This window comes from Rhinatrema bivittatum, chromosome 7, assembly GCF_901001135.1.
Source record: "Rhinatrema bivittatum chromosome 7, aRhiBiv1.1, whole genome shotgun sequence".
Lineage (NCBI taxonomy): Eukaryota > Metazoa > Chordata > Amphibia > Gymnophiona > Rhinatrematidae > Rhinatrema > Rhinatrema bivittatum.
In genome coordinates this window covers 170,381,581-170,400,281 of record NC_042621.1, presented here as the reverse complement: position 1 = coordinate 170,400,281, position 18,701 = coordinate 170,381,581, and the positions used below count along the sequence as shown (strand labels likewise).

General features: G+C 44.6%; 1 protein-coding gene across 2 annotated transcripts in view; it reads right to left on the bottom strand.

Annotated features, from left to right (window-relative positions):
• The window catches only part of DLG5 (discs large MAGUK scaffold protein 5), a 469,022-nt gene that overhangs the window by 213,551 nt on the left and 236,770 nt on the right, over window positions 1-18,701 (bottom strand). For both annotated transcript variants that reach the window (XM_029609514.1, XM_029609515.1), the window contains one exon: window positions 5,393-5,520. In XM_029609514.1, the coding sequence (XP_029465374.1) occupies window positions 5,393-5,520 (128 nt within the window). The remainder of the gene's footprint in view (window positions 1-5,392; window positions 5,521-18,701) is intronic.

Below are 18,701 nucleotides of genomic sequence, written 5' to 3'. Positions count from 1 at the left end.
GTTCTCTACTTTGCGGTTTCGAGGTGACGTAAAGAGGTCTAATTTGAGGGTAACCCCATTGTTGGAAGATCGAGTCTGCTATTGAGGGATCGAGAGACCACTCGTGCGGTTGAAAGGTGCGACTTAGCTTGTCTGCCAACACATTGTCCACTCCCGGCAAGTTGTGGCCCTGAGATACATTGAGTGGGAGAGGGACTCCTCCCATATTTGTGCAGCTTCCTGACACAGGAGGTAGGAGCCCGTGCCTCCCTGTTTGTTGATGTACCAGATGGCCACCAAGTTGTCCGTCTGAATCAGGATGACTTGGTTGGAGAGGCGATCCTGAAATACTCTGAGAGCGTATCTGATTGCTCGAAGCTCCAGGAAATTGATTTGGTGTTTGGCTTCCTCTGGAGACCAAGTCCCCTTGTGTCTGCAGATTGGCCACATGGGCTCCCCAGCTGAGGTTGGAAGCATCGGTGGTGAGAGTTTTTTTGAGGGTCTTGAGCCTGGAAGGGCAAGCCTTGGAGGAGATTGATCTGATTTTTCCACCAGGTGAGAGACTGACGGAGTGAGTCGGTGACGTGGACAATGGTCGGCAGGGGCTGAATGCATTTATTTATTTATTTATAGGATTTATATACCGGATGTTCCTGTATAATATACATATCACCCCAGTTTACAAGGAACAAGAACTATCGTCTCATTAGCGGTTTACATTGAACAGATTAAACAATTAACAATTAGTAGATATTTGCTGAACAGTTAACAAGAAACATGCAAGGCGCAAGGAGGAACTTAGTGGAGCTTACAGTGAACCGAAAAACATGATTATATGATTATATACATTTCAATATTGATCTCTTCGGGAACTTGTATGCCTGGGGCTGGGGGAAGAACGACTAATCTGAAATTGTCATTCTTCCTGCTCTTAGCTCTCAGGGAATGCTTGTGTGAACAACCAAGTCTTAAGTTTCTTTCTGAATGTAGTATGGTTCAAGGCGAAGGTCTGGAGGTAGCGAGTTCCAGAGTGAAGGGCCCGCTGTGGATAGTGCGCGTTTCCTCAGGGAGGATTTCGCCGGTTGGGTGATTAGCCTGTTCTGGTACGCACTTCTAGTCGGTTTCTTGGAGGTGTGTAGCTGAAGTTGAAAAGTTAAGTTGAGAGGAGAGATGTTATGTAAGGCCTTGTGTATCATCATTATGGATTTGAACTGAATCCTGTATTTTATCGGTAGCCAGTGGAGATGCTGGAGGATTGGGGTGATATGATCCCTTTTTTTGGCGTTTGAGAGAATTCTTGCCGTGGCATTCAGGACCATCTGAAGAGATTTGGTGGTGCAAGCTGGAAGGCCTAGAAGGAGAGAGTTACAGTAGTCCAGTTTCGGGAGTATGATGGCTTGTAGCACCATGCGGAAGTCTCTGTAGAGAAGAAGTGGCTTTAGTTTCTTTAAAGTTTGTAGTTTAAAGAAACATTCTTTTGTTGTGTTATTTACGAATTTGTTGAGGCTGAATCCGCTGTCTAGGATGACCCCCAGGTCTCTTACTTGATGTGAGGTGGAATGCACGGAGGTATCCGGAAGTTGGCTAGCGATAGGAGGTGTGGGTGGGATATAATTTTCAGGAGCTATAAGGAGGATTTCGGTTTTGTTTGTGTTTAAAACCAGGTTGAGGCTGGCAAGTAGGTTGTTGATAGCTGAAAGGCATTTATTCCAGTATGACATAGCTTTGTGTAGAGAGTCTGCTATAGGGATGAGAATTTGTATGTCATCCGCGTATAGGAAGTGTATTAGCTTGAGGTTGGTAAGTAAGTGACAGAGCGGGAGAAGATATATATTGAAAAGAGTCGGAGAGAGGGATGATCCTTGCGGTACCCCCATCTTGGATTCAATGGAGTGAGACTCTTTGTTATTTATCTTTACCTTATAAGATCTGTTCTCCAAAAACGATTTGAACCAGTTGAAGGCTGCTCCTGTGATGCCAATGTCAGTTAGGCGCTGCAGGAGGCACGGGTGGTTTACGGTGTCAAACGCTGAGGAGAGATCCAGAAATGCGAGGAGGCAAGGTTGGCCTTTTTCCAGATTAATGATAATAGTGTCTGATAGTGAGGCTAAAAGCGATTCGGTGTTCCTGGTCTTACGGAAACCAAATTGGTTTGTGGTGAGGATGTTGTTTTCGTCAAGGAATTCTGTAAGTTGTTTGTTAACAACTTTCTCCATAATTTTGGCTATCATAGGAAGGTTTGCTATGGGTCTGAAGTTAGCTGGGTCTGAGGTGGGAAGGTTGGGTTTTTTGAGGAGCGGTTTGAGCATGGCCAACTTGAGTTGGTTAGGGACTTGGCCTTGGGTGAGAGAGCAGTTAATGATGTCTGCAACAGGTTTGGCGATGATGTTAGTGATCAAACTCAGCATATTTGAAGGAATGTGATCTGACGGAAGAGAGGATGGTTTTATCTTCTTAAGGATGTTCTCTATTTCTACGGTGGATGTGGGCTCAAAGGTGTCGAGCACTGCTGGGGTTGTGTTGGGTTGTTGAACGGTTGAGTGCGATGGTTGTTGAACGGTTGAGTGCGATGATGAGTGAGAAGATGAGTGCGATGATTGAGTCCATGAGTGCGATGATTGAGAAGGAGGGAGACCTCCTGTTCCAGAAGGATGGAGTGATCAGATGTTTTCCACATCGGTAGAGGTGGGGAGTCCGGTGAGATGGCGAGAAAGTTGAGATGATAACCTTGAGCGATTATCGCTAGGACCCACTGGTCTGAGGTGATTGAGTGCCACCTGTTGTTGAAATGGCACAATCGACCTCCCACTGGTATGTGAGGCAGTGGAAGCTGGCTGCTGCTCTCTATGCAGGAGTCAAAAACCGGAAGCAGGGCCCGGTTGAGGAGCTGCTTGCATCTTTTGTTTTCGTATCTGACGAGACTGGGTTTTTTGAAATGAAAAGTCCTACCCACCACCCGGTGGTGAGTAGGACTTCTTCGGACAGAAGAAGGACTTCTTAGTGTCTTTTCAGAAAGGCTGTTTTGAGGAGTACTCAGAAGGAATCAGAGAGCTGTCTCAGGGTCTCATGATGGTCCTTGAGTTCCGCCACCGTTCGTTGAATCTGCTCGCCGAACAGATTGTCTCCTACACAGGGCAGGTCAGATAAGCTGTCCTGCACTTCAGGGCGAAGGTCCGAAGACTTGTGCCAGGCCCATCTTCTTGCCGAGATAGCAGCTGCAGATACCCTGGTAGCAGTGTCAAAGATATCGTAAGATGATCTTATCTCATGCTTGCCCGCTTCAAAACCCTTGTTTACTAAGGTTTGGAGCTGATCTTGAAATTGCTGAGGCAGGGAATCTGTCAAGTCTTGTATCTGCTTAAATAAGACCCTATTGTATTGGGTCATATAGAGCTGATAAGAAGCGATTCGGGAGATGAGCATTGAGCCCTGGAAGACCCAGCGACCAATGGCATCTAGAAATTTTTGCTCCTTGCCTGGGGGAAAGGAAGTGTGGGGTTTTCTTTTGGGCAGATTCTACCACCACAGATTGGTGATCCAATTGAGGTTTTTGAAAATCTGGGGCTGACTGTACCAAATAAGTGGTGTCAGGATTCCTGTTGACTGGAGCAACAGAGCCAGGGTGTTCCCAGTTCTTTTTGAGGAGATCTAGAAGAACTTGGTGAATAGGGATGGAGGTTATTTCCTTGGGAGCATCCAGGAATTGCAATAGCTCCATCATTTGATGCCTATCATCTTGTTCGGTCTGTAATTGGAAGGGAACCAATTCAGACATCTCCTTCACAAAATTTATAAAGGAAAGGTCCTCTGGAGGAGAATGCTTTCTGCTTTCAGTAGGAGGTGGTGGTGAAGGCAGGTCATCGGTGTCTGGTGAAGAATCATCAGTCCAGGTGTCGTAGGGATCAGCACCTGCCCCTCTAGAAGCCTGAGGGGGACGGGACGGTGGAATCCCTGAAGGTCTTGGTCTAGGCTCCGAAGGAATCGAAGGAATAACTGGAGGCACCAATGAAGGCATCAAAGGCACCGGTGCAGGCATTGAGGACGTCGATGATTGGATCGGTGGCGCCGAAGGACGCATAGGCATCGATGGCTGAGGCATCGGTAGAACTCCCGATGGAGGGATGCGGAATGGTGTTTCTCCTCCCGATGACAACGTAAGCGGAGAGGGCACTGGAGCCACCGGTGACCCGGGATACATCGGTGGAAAAGCGGCAATGAGCGCTTCCATCCTCGAGAGCAGTGATGCCAACACTGCCGGCATCGGGTCAGTGGTTGGTTCCACGATCGGTACCGGTGTCGGTGCCAGAGGAACTTGGAGTCGATGCATCGCTTTGTCAGTGGCCTCCTGAACCAGCCAGTTCAGTTCTTCTCGGAGTCCTGGAGCAAGCAGCCCCGGCTCAAGAACAGAAGGAGGCAGAGGCATAGCCGGAGGGACCACCGTTAAAGGCGGAGTCGCGGCTCCCAATCCTCTTTCGGGTGAGGGTTGCCTCGGTGATTCGGTCACCAAAAAGGTCGGTGCCTTTTCTGGATGGGGTTTCTTCGACGGCGGCTCAGACGATGGCGAGGTCGATGATTTCGCTCCCTCAATGGTCTGAGACTTCCGATGTCAGTGGAAATGTTTCTCTCTACGATCCCCTCGATCCTGAGGGGGAGTAGAGATGATTGAAGTCTGAGAAGTCGTCGATGCCGGACGGTCACCGGTCGATACTGGTGCGAAGTTGATGGTGCCGGTTCTGACGACGTCGATGCAATAGACGGTGTCGGGGTTTGAGCATGGAAGAGAAATTCCATCTTCTCCATTCTGGCCTTGCGACCTTTTGGTGTCATTAGGGCACATTTGGTGCAGGTCAGGACATCGTGCTCACATCCAAGACACATTACACAGACCTTATGAGGGTCTGTTATGGACATGGTGCAATTACAGTCCGGGCACCGACGGAACCCCGACGCCATGGCAAAATTTGAGCCGCGGTACGGTCGACGGCCAGTAGGCTGCGAGGGCCAAACTCGACGGGAATTGACCGAAATGGGTAGAAAAACTTATCGGAGTACCGCGGTTTGAAAAAATTGAAGGAGGGACCCCTGTGGGGTAAGAAACGTTGTAGTAATTCCGTGAGGAAAATTCCTGTCAGGAATCTCTTTGGAGCTCCTTAACCGTGTGACTACTGCTGCATGGAAAAAAGAAGACTGAAGGGGGACCCCTGCTGGTTGCAGGGTTAGTGCCATGCTGGGCATGCCCAGTAGGTGCCAGTCAAAGTTCTAGAAACTTTGACAAAAGTGTTCTGTGATTGGGCTCCATCCTGTGATGTCACCCATATGTGAGAGCTACCATCCTGCTTGTCCTGTGAGAAAATAATTTTTTGAATAGATTCAGATATACAAAATACATTTAGTCTATTAGTTGCCACAGTACCTTAATCGACCGTCTGCAATACTTCCTTTGTCCACTTTTGTAACAAATATTCCAGAGTCTCCTGGAAGATATGGTTCATTCACACCTTCTCCCACATCAAACCCAAGTGCTTTCAAATCCATATCATCCTGATAAAAATAAAAAGAAACAGTTCATTACGCATGTCTGAAATGAAGAGGTTTGTCATATTTACCATCTTTCATAGAAACCAAATCTGGCAAACCCAACGGCTTTACTGAAATCAAGCCCAAATATTCGTCATAATGATTAAGCCTACAGTACAAAGAGAAAGATTGAATGGAAAGAAGATAAATAAGGAATACCATTTTATGTACATTCTTTAATCACCAGACCACTTTATTAATACATTTCAAGAGTTCAAAAAGTCCAGAAATGGGGAGATCCAAGATGGTGTCTCAGGGGAAAGATGTGTGGTGTTGAGCTCCATACGCTGAACATTTTGCCTGATACTTACATACCAAGCAGAAGGGTAGGATAAGGAAAGGTTCCTCAGTCCCTTCCTTACCTGGTCCTGTACAACAGTATCGATGGTTTCTTCACTCCAGAAGTCATTATATCTCCGGGAAATGCGTCCACTGTAGTAGCAGGAGGAAACCATTCCCCTGCACTCATGGACATTCAAACATCTTTGAGCCCTAGAGCACCAATAAAGCCTTCCCCTCCTTCTTATGCCTTGATTTCTGGTAGGGCCATCCACTGCGATGGTCGCGATCAGCATCGGAGGTGGTGGCAGCTGGGGCAGATCTCATTTCTCAAGAAGTAAATGCTGAAGGAGGACGTTTTCTGTTACAGTCATCAAGTCAAAAAACTTCGACATATGAAGCTGGTCAACCGGGCTTGTTACCCCTTGCTTCTATTCCTGCAGGAAGGGAGGAACCGACTGGGTTCTGTGAAGGCATGCCAGTTAACCACCGGGTTAATTTGGTAAGCACCATCTACAGAGCTAAATTGGTAAAGCCACCAGAAATTACTCTTGACTCTGCGGAATGCCACTGATTCTCTAGAAAAATTGATTGCTACATTAGTCACAGTAACGACAGATATATATCATCGTACTCAGGCTTTGGATCCCTCGGTCTCTTCCCATAATTTAAAAATAGAGGATCTAGATCAAAAGACGCATCAGATACAACAGTTCCAGAAAGATCTGGTTAAAACTAAAAAGTTGGAGAATTTGGAAAATGCTTTTAGTCAAATCTGGGAGTCTTGAATTTTCCTAAAATTAATCTTATATCACCATGTGTCCAGTTTAAGAAGTATCTTACTGATGTTTTGAAAATTGCCTCAGAAATCCTGCCACCTATTTCAAAGATTTACTTTACTTCTTTTGAGAAAAAAAAAAAAAAAAGAAGACACTGGCAGGGAAATCAAGCTTTGATTGCAGCCTCTACTGGTATTTCAGCTTTTTTGAAGACTTCCGGAGAGGGCCAGGTCATTGACTGTAGAACTTTCTTAGTTTTGTGTTTCCTTCTGATCATGATATGGTTTTAAGATTATTTCTTCAAAATACTATGGCCAAAAGATTTGGATCTACCCAGACATTACCAGATCTATTCAACAACAGAGGAAGAAATTCTTAGTTATGAGTCAAGAAGTTAGGCAAATGGGGCACAGAAGATCTGGTTAAAACTAAAAAATTGGAGAATTTGCAAAATGCTTTTAGATATTCAAATCTTTAACCTTGTAAATTTATTACGAAAATTATGAAATATATATTTTCTTTGGACCATCACAATTGAGGGTATACCTAGACTCTCATAATACTATTGGAGATGCTGCTTGCTGATATTGTTACTGTATATGAAGAAATAGCCCTTTGATTTTCTTTTCTTTCCTCAAATTTCTTTTTACTATTTGCCTGTTATAATTATGCTCATAGACCCTTTGATCTCCACTATTACCACGCACTTGGGTTGCAGGTAATTGTTATTTGTTTTTCTTTATATTTGTTGTGTAATGTAACTTAGTTATGTTTACTTTTGACCCTTATTTCAGTGTCAAGTTGGATTGCTGTCTAATTATTAGACATTTAATAAAAATAAAACAAAAAAAAAGGTCTATTTTATTTATTTATTTATTTATTTATTGTTTTTGTTATACCGAGTTTCATGATAGGCATCACATCAACCCGGTCTAGAAATGAACACTGGCAAGATCTGCTCTAGTCTAAAAGCAGATACTGGTGCCACAGCCTCCCACCCAGGGAATAAATACTGCTTTCACACACATCAAACATAATTTCAGGGATTTCTTCTATCCCCTCTCCCTGATCCATACCCGATCTGTCTCCTAACCCTCTCCCCTCTCCTCCCAGTGACACATTTAGGATTTTGCTACTTCTAAGCAATGCTGGTGCCATCATACTGTCTGTCCCCTCCCTCCCCCCATCTCCATCCTGATTAGATGAGACAACACTAATGAAATCTGAGGTCTATACAGGATGGCACATTACTCCAATATAAACCCTGTACAGAATCTCCTCCAACAATGGGTGAAGAGCAGAACTAGGAGGTTTCTCCCCTTCAAGTCATCAAACAAATCAAAATATTCAAATTTTGGTGTCACCTCAGTACCAGCAACACAAACTGCCTCCACTACCAGGCATTCTATGATGCAGTATAAAAACCTGCAAAAAAGTAATTCAGAACCTATACAAGCAAACCTGTCATACCAAAACACCATTAACCCCCAGGACTAAAACAGCAATAATCCTACCTAGGAACAGGCAATAGGCAACAGTCTCTAGAACACAATATAACTTTCTACTCAAAAAAGTAAACAAGCAGGATTGCTACAGAGCCTTTTTCAGGAAATATATGCTAGTATAATATCTGACCTGTGTCATATACACAAAATACAGACAGACGTTCAACAAATACAGAATAAGATCACAAATTAGAAAGATTCTATGCTGTGGACAATACAATCAGAGAAACAAAAAAGCAAACACCATAAATGCAAACAAAAACTGAACTGGAAACCTCTGCATGAGTGCAACAAGGAAAGAGAAACAAAAATGCATTTCCTCCTATATTATACAAAATACAGAGATGCACATTCCCACAGTTGACATTCCATTCATTACAGCGAAAATAAAGCAAAATTGTTTACCTTGTAATAGGTGTTATCCCAGGACAGCAGGATGTAGTCCTCACATATGGGTGACGTCACTGACGGAGCCCTATTGCGGGAAAACTGTCAAAGTTTCTAGAAAATTTTGACTGGCACTGTGAGGCCACTGAGCATGCCCAGCATGCCATGATATTCTCTGCCACAGGGGTGTCACTCTAGTCTCGTATTGTAGCAATAAGCTTTAGCAAAAATAAAATAATAAAAGGTATGAGACCCAACTCCACGCGGTGGCGGGTGGGTTTCGTGAGGACTACATCCTGCTGTCCTGGGATAACACCTATTACAAGGTAAGCAATTTTGCTTTATCCCAGGGCAAGCAGGATGCTAGCCCTCACATATGGGTGATTAGCAAGCTAGAGGCTGAGTCATTGTGTATTGAAGCAACAGTGAAGTATTGTTGTTGGAAATGAGTCAGCCAAAAATCACAGCAGGTTGGTTGTAGAAGGAGTTGGGATTAAACTGGAAACAAGTTCTTTAAGATAGATTGGCCATAGGCTGAATCTTGTCGTCCTTCTTTGTTCAAACAGTAATGAGCTGCAAAGGTATGAAGAGAGCTCCATGTTGCTGCTTTACATATGTCAAGGATTGGCACTGAACGATAGTGTGCTACTGAAGTTGACATTGTTTTTAGTGAATGTGCCTTTACTCGCCCTTGGAGAGGAAGGCCAGTTTTTTCATAGCAAAACTGTATGCAATCTGCTAGCCAATTGGATAGAGTATGTTTACCCACTGCTTTACCCGGTTTGTTTGGATCATAGGAAACAAAGAGCTGATTGGATTTCCTGTGGAGTGCAGTGCGGTTTAAGTAGAAAGATAGTGCATGCTTACAGTCCAAGGTATGTAAGGCTCTTTCTCCTTGGTGAGAATGAGGCCTTGGGAAGAATGTGGGTAAAACTATGGATTGGTTCAAGTGGAATTCCGTAACTACCTTGGGGAGGAATTTTGGATGTGTACAGAGAACCACTCTGTCATGTAGGAATTTCGTATAGGGTGAGTACGTGACAAGTGCTTGTAACTCACTAACCCTTCTAGCTGATGTAATGGCTATGAGGAAGAGTCTTCCATGTGAGAAATTTAAGATCACAGGTATCTATGGGTTCGAAAGGAGAACGCATTAGTCTTGTTAAAACCAGATTCAGGTCCCATTCTGTGACTGGAGGCCAAATTGGTGGTCTAATTTGAGTTAAACCTCTCATAAACCTACTGACAAGAGGTTGTGAGGATATAGGTGCATCTTCCATCTTGTTATGGTAAGCTGAGATTGCACTTAAATGTACTCTGACAGATGAAGTCTGGAGACCAGAGTCTGAAAGATGGTATAAGTAGTCTAGTAGAGAAGTAGTGGGGCAAGTAAAAGGATCAATATTCTTTTGTCTGCACCACAAAGTGAATCTCTTCCATTTGGAAGAATAATTCTTTTGTGTGGAAGGTTTTCGTGAAGCTATAAGCATTTGAGATACATTGGTTGAAAGGTTGAGTGGTTGTAAAATCAAGCTTTCAACATCTATGCTGTCAGGGATAGGGATTGGAGGTTGGGATGGCGCAACCGACCCTGATCCTGAGTTATGAGAGTGGGAGCTACACCCAGGCGAATGGGATCCCTGACTGAGAAGTCTAGAAGTGTGGGAAACCATACTTGTCGAGGCCAATACGGGGCTATGAGTATCATGGACCCCTTGTCCTGTTGTAGCTTTACTAGAGTTTTGGTTATGAGCGGTATTGGAGGATACGCATATAGAAGGCCTGAGTTCCAAGGATGAGCAAAGGCGTCCTTGGCTGGCTGGTTCTTCTGTTTGTGTAGAGAACAGAATTTGTCCACTTTGTGATTCAGATGTGATGCAAAGAGGTCTATTGTTGGTTGTCCCAAACGCTGAAATATCCTGGTCACCACTGAGGGATCCAGGGACCATTCGTGTGGTTGGAACTGACGACTGAGTCGATCCGCCACTACATTGTGAATGCCTGCCAGATAAGTGGCCCGGAGAAACATTGAGTGGTTCAGGGCCCAGCCCCAAATCTGTGCAGCTTCTTGACAAAGGGGATACGAGCCCGTACCTCCTTGCTTGTTGATGTACCACATGGCAACTGTGTTGTCCATTTGGATGAGAACAGTCTTGTGTGAAAGGCAGTACTTGAACGCATGCAGCGCATAACGTATAGCATGAAGCTCCAGGAAATTGATTTGAAATGTTGCTTCGAGTTTTGTCCAAGTACCCTGGGTTTGGAGAGTGTCTATGTGTGCTCCCCAACCCAAGGTTGATGCATCTGTAGTTAACGTTATTTGTAGGACCAGTTGCTGGAAGGGTAGGCCCTTGCGCAAATTGTCCTTGTTTACCCACCAAAGTAGAGAGGAACGTAGTTGGTAGGTTACTTGAATTGGAGAATGTAATGGTTGAATGGCTTGGATCCATTGAGATCTTAATGTCCATTGGGTTACTCTCATGGCGAGCCTTGCCATAGGAGTTACATGAACTGTGGAGGCCATGTGGCCTAGTAAGGTTAGAAACTGATGAGCTGTTTGTTTCTTTGAGTGAATCGAGTTTGCCAACAGGGGACAGTGTTTCTGCTCGATCCTTGGGTAGAAAGGCCTTTGCAAGGATGGTGTTCAGTTCTGCTCCTATGAAGTGAAGCAGACGAGATGGAGTAAGATAGGACTTTTGATAATTGATGAGAAAGCCCATGGAATGGAGTACAGTAATTGTGCGACTCAGAGAAGCTAGAGCTCCTTGTTGAGATTGACTTCTGATGAGCCAGTCGTCTAGATATGGAAACACATGGACACCTTGCTTATGCAAGTGTGCTGCTATTACTGCCAGACATTTGGTGAAAACTCTGGGAGCAGAGGCAAGTCCGAATGGCAGAACTCTGTATTGGAAATGCTGTTGACCCACCATGAAGCGTAGATACTTGCGATGAGGGGGAAAAATTGGAATGTGAGCGTAAGTGTCTTGAAGATCCAGAGAACAAAGCCAATCTCCTGTTTGAAGAAGTGGAAGCATGGTGCCTAGAGAAACCATCCTGAACTTTTCCTTGTTCAGAAATTTGTTGAGATTTCTGAGGTCTAGGATGGGACGAAGGCCTCCGGTTTTCTTTGGAATGAGGAAATAACGGGAATAGAATCCTCTGCATCTTTGAGACCAGGGCACTGGTTCTACAGCCCTGGCTATCAGAAGGGTGGATAATTCTATCTGTAGTTGAAGTATGTGATTTTTGTTGAGATGAGAATGACTCGGAGGAAAATCTGTGGGAATTGAAAGGAAATGTAGTTGGTATCCTTGAGATATTATCGACAGAACCCATTGGTCTGATGTTATTGGAATCCAATTGTTGTAAAATTTGGATATACGGCCTCCCACTGGTAGTTCTAAGAACATAAGAACATAAGAAAATGCCATACTGGGTCAGACCAAGGGTCCATCAAGCCCAGCATCCTGTTTCCAACAGTGGCCAATCCAGGCCATAAGAACCTGGCAAGTACCCAAAAACTAAGTCTATTCCATGTAACCATTGCTAATGGCAGTGGCTATTCTCTAAGTGAACTTAATAGCAGGTAATGGACTTCTCCTCCAAGAACTTATCCAATCCTTTTTTAAACACAGCTATACTAACTGCACGAACCACATTCTCTGGCAACAAATTCCAGAGTTTAATTGTGCGTTGAGTAAAAAAGAACTTTCTCCGATTAGTTTTAAATGTGCCCCATGCTAACTTCATGGAGTGTCCCCTAGCCTTTCTACTATCCGAAAGAGTAAATAACCGATTCACATCTACCCGTTCTAGACCTCTCATGATTTTAAACACCTCTATCATATCCCCCCTCAGTCGTCTCTTCTCCAAGCTGAAAAGTCCTAACCTCTTTAGTCTTTCCTCATAGGGGAGTTGTTCCATTCCCCTTATCATTTTGGTAGCCCTTCTCTGTACCTTCTCCATCGCAATTATATCTTTTTTGAGATGCGGCAACCAGAATTGTACACAGTATTCAAGGTGCGGTCTCACCATGGAGCGATACAGAGGCATTATGACATTTTCCGTTTTATTCATCATTCCTTTTCTAATAATTCCCAACATTCTGTTTGCTTTTTTGACTGCCGCAGCACACTGAACCGACGATTTCAATGTGTTATCCACTATGACACCTAGATCTCTTTCTTGGGTTGTAGCACCTAATATGGAACCCAACATCGTGTAATTATAGCATGGGTTATTTTTCCCTATATGCATCACCTTGCACTTATCCACATTAAATTTCATCTGCCATTTGGATGCCCAATTTTCCAGTCTCACAAGGTCTTCCTGCAATTTATCACAATCTGCTTGTGATTTAACTACTCTGCACAATTTTGTGTCATCTGCAAATTTGATTATCTCACTCGTCGTATTTCTTTCCAGATCATTTATAAATATATTGAACAGTAAGGGTCCCAATACAGATCCCTGAGGCACTCCACTGTCCACTCCCTTCCACTGAGAAAATTGCCCATTTAATCCTACTCTCTGTTTCCTGTCTTTTAGCCAGTTTGCAATCCATGAAAGGACATCGCCACCTATCCCATGACTTTTTACTTTTCCTAGAAGCCTCTCATGAGGAACTTTGTCAAACGCCTTCTGAAAATCCAAGTATACTATATCTACCGGTTCACCTTTATCCACATGTTTATTAACTCCTTCAAAAAAGTGAAGCAGATTTGTGAGGCAAGACTTGCCCTGGGTAAAGCCATGCTGACTTTGTTCCATTAAACCATGTCTTTCTATATGTTCTGTGATTTTGATGTTTAGAACACTTTCCACTATTTTTCCTGGCACTGAAGTCAGGCTAACCGGTCTGTAGTTTCCCGGATCGCCCCTGGAGCCCTTTTTAAATATTGGGGTTACATTTGCTATCCTCCAGTCTTCAGGTACAATGGATGATTTTAATGATAAGTTACAAATTTTTACTAATAGGTCTGAAATTTCATTTTTTAGTTCCTTCAGAACTCTGGGGTGTATACCATCCGGTCCAGGTGATTTTCTACTCTTCAGTTTGTCAATCAGGCCTACCACATCTTCTAGGTTCACCGTGATTTGATTCAGTCCATCTGAATCATTACCCATGAAAACCTTCTCCATTACGGGTACCTCCCCAACATCCTCTTCAGTAAACACCGAAGCAAAGAAATCATTTAATCTTTCCGCGATGGCCTTATCTTCTCTAAGTGCCCCTTTAACCCCTCGATCATCCTGGATAAGGATTATCTTCTCTAAGTGCCCCTTTAACCCCTCGATCATCCTGGATAAGGATTGCAGAAAAGGCCGAGTTCTCTGGAGATGTTTTCAAAATCCAGTAGCAGGTCCTGTCTGCGGAGCAGGTTGAGGCTTAGCTGTTCTCTGTTGTCTTGGCTGGGGCTGTTGCTGAGGCCTAGAAGCCGGAGGGTAATACCGTCGCTGACGGTAAAAAGGTCTCCTAGTTTCCTTACGTGGAGGTCGTCGTCCAGAGTGTGCAAGAGGATCCTGTGGAAGGGAGGATAGTTGCCTTAGTGTCTCAGTGTGCTCTTTAAGCTGAGTCACTGCATCTTGGACCTTAGACCCAAACAGGTTGTCTCCCAGGCAGGGAAGATCTACCAGTTTTTCTTGAACTTCCTGTCGAAAATCTGAGGCCTTAAGCCATGCCCATCTCCTAGTGCTGATACCTGAGGCAGCTATCCTGGAGGCTGTTTCAAATCCGTCATATGCTGCATGGACTTTGTGTTTCCCCGCCTCCAGACCTTTGTTGATAATGGTCTGGGCAGCCTCCTGATATTGGTCAGGGAGAGCAGGGACAAATTCTTGAATTTGCTTCCATAAATTCCGCTGGTATTGGGTCATATATAGCTGATAGGACGAAATCCTAGAGCTTAACATGGACCCTTGAAATACCTTACGACCCAAGGAATCCAGGAATCTGTGGTCTTTTCCTGGGGGGCTTTGAAGAATGAATTCTTGTTCTTTTAGATCTTTTCTGTGCTGATTCCACCACTACTGAGTGGTGGGGAAGTTGTGATTTCTGGTATCCAGGAGTGGGTTGTACCAGATAAGTACTATCCATTCTTTTATTTACTGCTGGGACAGTACGGGGATGTTCCCATAGGCGATGCTGTAATTGCAAGAGAGCATCATGTATGGGAATGGCAACAATTTGTTTTGGAGGATCCACAAACTGTAATACCTCCAAGGTTTGGTGCCTGGTGTCTTGCTCTGTCTCCACGTTGAAAGGAATTGAGTCTGCCATCTCCTGTACAAAAGAGTTGAAAGTGAAATCCTCTGGAGGAGATTGTTTTCTGGGATGCAGTGGTGATGGGTCAGACATAAAAGCTTCTGATGAAGTGTCTGAGGCAGTATCACTCCAATTATCATAGCCTTGCGGTTTTGATGTTGCTCTTGGAGGGAGAGAAATGCCAGAAGGTCCTGGTAAAGGACGAATCCTCTGGATTATTCTCTGTTGGATTTGATGGAAAAGAATCCAATAATTCTTGATATTTTTTCATTATTATCGAGTGAAGAGCTGACTCTGCCAATTCTTTAGGTTCAGGATGGGGTGGCACTGCTGGTGAAGGTTTTTGCATCGAAGAGAATGGTGTCTTGATGATTTCTTTGTAGGTATCGGTGTTTTACCTTTCTTTGTCTGTGTCGGTGCCATGGTGAAAATGGGCATCGGTATGGGAACCAAGATAACCATCGATGTTGGTCTAGTGTCTGAGAAGATAGAAGGCATCGACGCTGGGCTCGATAATGGAATCGAGGACATCAGTGGAATCAACATCACTGGCATCGGGGTTTCCCCCGGCATCGGTGTTGTCACCGGTACTGATACTGCCTTTGTCATCGGTAAATTTACTTGCATCTGTGACGTCACCGGTATAGTGGACGTCTCCGGCATCGGCTTGGTCACCGGAAGTTGATCTTTTAGGGCTTGTATGACCGCCTCTTTAATCAGTGTAGACAAGTCCTGTGGAATGGATGGAACGGCTGGCGTCAGTGGAGGAAGAGATGATAGTTCCCCCGGTGATTGTACTGGTGTTACTGGTGTAGGCCCAGGCGGCAGCGGTGTATCTTTATTTTTATGCCGTTTCACACTCTGTTCTCCCTGGGAAGGGGCTAACGACTGTGACTGGGTATGACGATGCCAATGCTTATGCTTAGGCCGCACTTCTGTTACTGACCTTATCGATGTTGTTGATGGTGTCGGCGATGCCTGATCCCCCGATCCTTCCATTCGACGTTTTTTGAGAAGTACTTTTTTTGTAACACCTGCTGGAGATGATTTTGTCGATGTGGAAGGTGAAGGAATGAGTTGTAAGTGAAAAAGATGAGTCATTTTCTCTTGCCTCAGTTTCCTTCCCTTCGGAGTCATTTCCTGACATTGCTGACAGGAAGAAATGCCATGTTTTTCTCCTAAGCAGACTACACACACTCTAGGTGTGGGTCTGTGACTGACATGGTTCGATTACAAATCGGCATTTTTTAAAACCCGATGCCATGACAGTATCGACAGCCGTCGATGAAAACGGAGAATTTTGAGAGAAAAATTATCTGTTTTTACAGCAGTAAAAACAGTATGATTTGCTCACCGGCCGGTGAGAACAAAGAGTGAGATCCCGATGGGAAAAATGTACTTGAGAATAATTGACTTTTCAGTCAGAAGTGAGTAAAAACTCACAGGGCTCCTGTCTCCGCGATTCCTACAGCAGCGCGGAAAAACAAAGACTAGAGTGAGACCCCTGTGGCAGAGAATATCATGGCATGCTGGGCATGCTCAGTGGCCTCACAGTGCCAGTCAAAAATTTCTAGAAACTTTGAAAGAAGTTTTCCCGCAATAGGGCTCCGTCAGTGACGTCACCTATATGTGAGGACTAGCATCCTGCTTGTCCTGGGATAAACTATTTTTTATTTTGCCTTTGTTGTCAGGACATTGCATTTTTCTAATCACTTTTGTTCTCATCTCATTTTCTTCTTTCCTGTTTGTCTACTAATTCCTTTTTCAGAGTCTCTTGTCCTTTTCCCATTTCTTCTCTCTCTCCTATCATTTCCTTCCCTACACTGTTGACTAATCTTTCTGTCATCTCATTTTTCTCTGTCTGCCTCACTATAAAATCATCTTCCTTCTCCCCCTCCAGTTTTACCTATATCAACCCTACAATGCCTTAATTTTCTCCTCTATTACCCTCTCCCCCCTTGTTAGGTTGCTCCCTTCACCATCTCTATCTGGCTCCCTTGTCCTTCCCCATCCCTTTCTTGTTCTCTGAAACACCCTTCCCCCAACTTACAACACCCCTAACCTTCCATCCTTCCCTTCACCTGCCATACCCCCCAATTCCTCCTCTCCTTCACCTTCCAACCCACTTCTATTTTCATCCCCTCCCTTCTACCTTACATACTCCTCTCATCTTTCATCTTCCCTTTCCAACCCCCTCCCCTCCATACTTCTCTCATTTCCATTCTCTCCTTCACCTTCCAACCCATGAGCTTCTATCCTTCTCCCTCTTTTCCCTCAACTTCTCTTCCTCTCAATCCCCCTCCCCCATGACCTAACAGGCAAGAGAGCAGAGGTAGTGGATGGAATTTTAACTTCTCTCGCTTGCTGCTTACTTCTCTCCCTCCTGCTCAGATCTGCTGTTTGAACCAAATTATGCAGGAAGAAGGGGGTGCAAGTGGAAGGAGATTAAAGTTAGAGGCAACGATCATGGGTACCACTCTTCTGTGTGTTAGACTGTGTAGTATCTGGTAGGGAGGGGGGGAGGAGGGGGATGCAACAGCACAGGCTCTCCCAGGAATTATCATTAGAAGCATCAAATTGTTCTTCAGTCCTGTGGGCAGGCCTGATTTTGTCAACAGGCATACTAGGCCTGTGCCTAAGGCACCAAAAATTGGGTTAGAGGGGAGGGCATGGCAACAATGATTTGCTGCTTTCTTACCCTATTATTCCTGGTCCTCTTCCCTTCCTTTCCCCATCCCTGGTCCTTTCACCCTCCCCCCACCTCAGAGCTCCTCCCTGTATTACTTCATATTCCTTTTCTTCAACCAATAAAAAGGAAAATAAATTATATAGACACATGCAAGGTTTATAATGAAATATAAAAGATGGAAGTGTTTCTCAATGTACTTCAGAATTTTCAAATTGGCGTCACAGAACCTACCTCTGAGCTGCCAGAATAAACTGTAGAGTTGTACCTTAGACCTACTCCTTTCTGACTGACTTTATGGGGGGAGTACAGGAGGTGCAACAGTACCAGTCAGTATCAGGGGCAACAAAATCCTAAATCCATCACTCCCTAAGAGCCATGGCAAAGTAAGCAGTACCTGTCTTGGGCCCTGAAGGCCAGCAACCACTCTTCAGCCCTGGGGCTGCAGCAACAAGTCTGACCTGGCAGACAGTAGCAGAAAACAGGCAGCTGTTTTGCAACTGCACTAGGAAGGGATACTGGTGCCCTGTGTGACCAAAACAGGTCATACTCATCAAAAGCCAACCTTGCGTTCAGTACATATTTATATAAGGATGGATGATTTATTTCTTACCATTATACAGTTTACCTTAGTTTCCCTGTGTTCTCTTTCAAACCAAAATTATAACATACTGAGGATGCATTAAACAGGTTGGATAAGTATGCCATTCATGGCCTCTTTTTAACTAAAGGGCTGACCTTTTAGGTGGAGAGTGGGGCAAATCAGACAACTACCCCAGGCCCCACACCCCCACGGTAGCATTCCTCCCATCACTTTGGGAAAGACAGTGTGGGATAGCTATGGCAGTTGTCCACCATGCTCCTATTGCTATCCTCTCCTTTGCTGGACATCTTTGTGGCCCAATATCACAGCCTCTTTTTCCCTTCCTCCCGCAGGGATGATTTCACAGCACCATGACCTGGCTGTCTCTTCTGGGTTCATACCCGCTCGCAACCCCATGGTTTCCCCAGAACTCCTGCTTCAGCTGCCAATTAGAAATAAACTTCAGGGCTGGCAGAGCCTTGCTTTCTCAGGCTGTCTCTTAAAAAAGCATTACCCCTATAAAAACAGGTATAAAAAAAAAGAAATGGGCAAGCTAGTGTGGAAGCCATGTGGGCTGCCAAAGCATCCAGGCACCTTAATGGGGTATCTAAAGCACTGGTCACCAATATGAGCATTGCCATGCCCCCTCCTCCCTAGT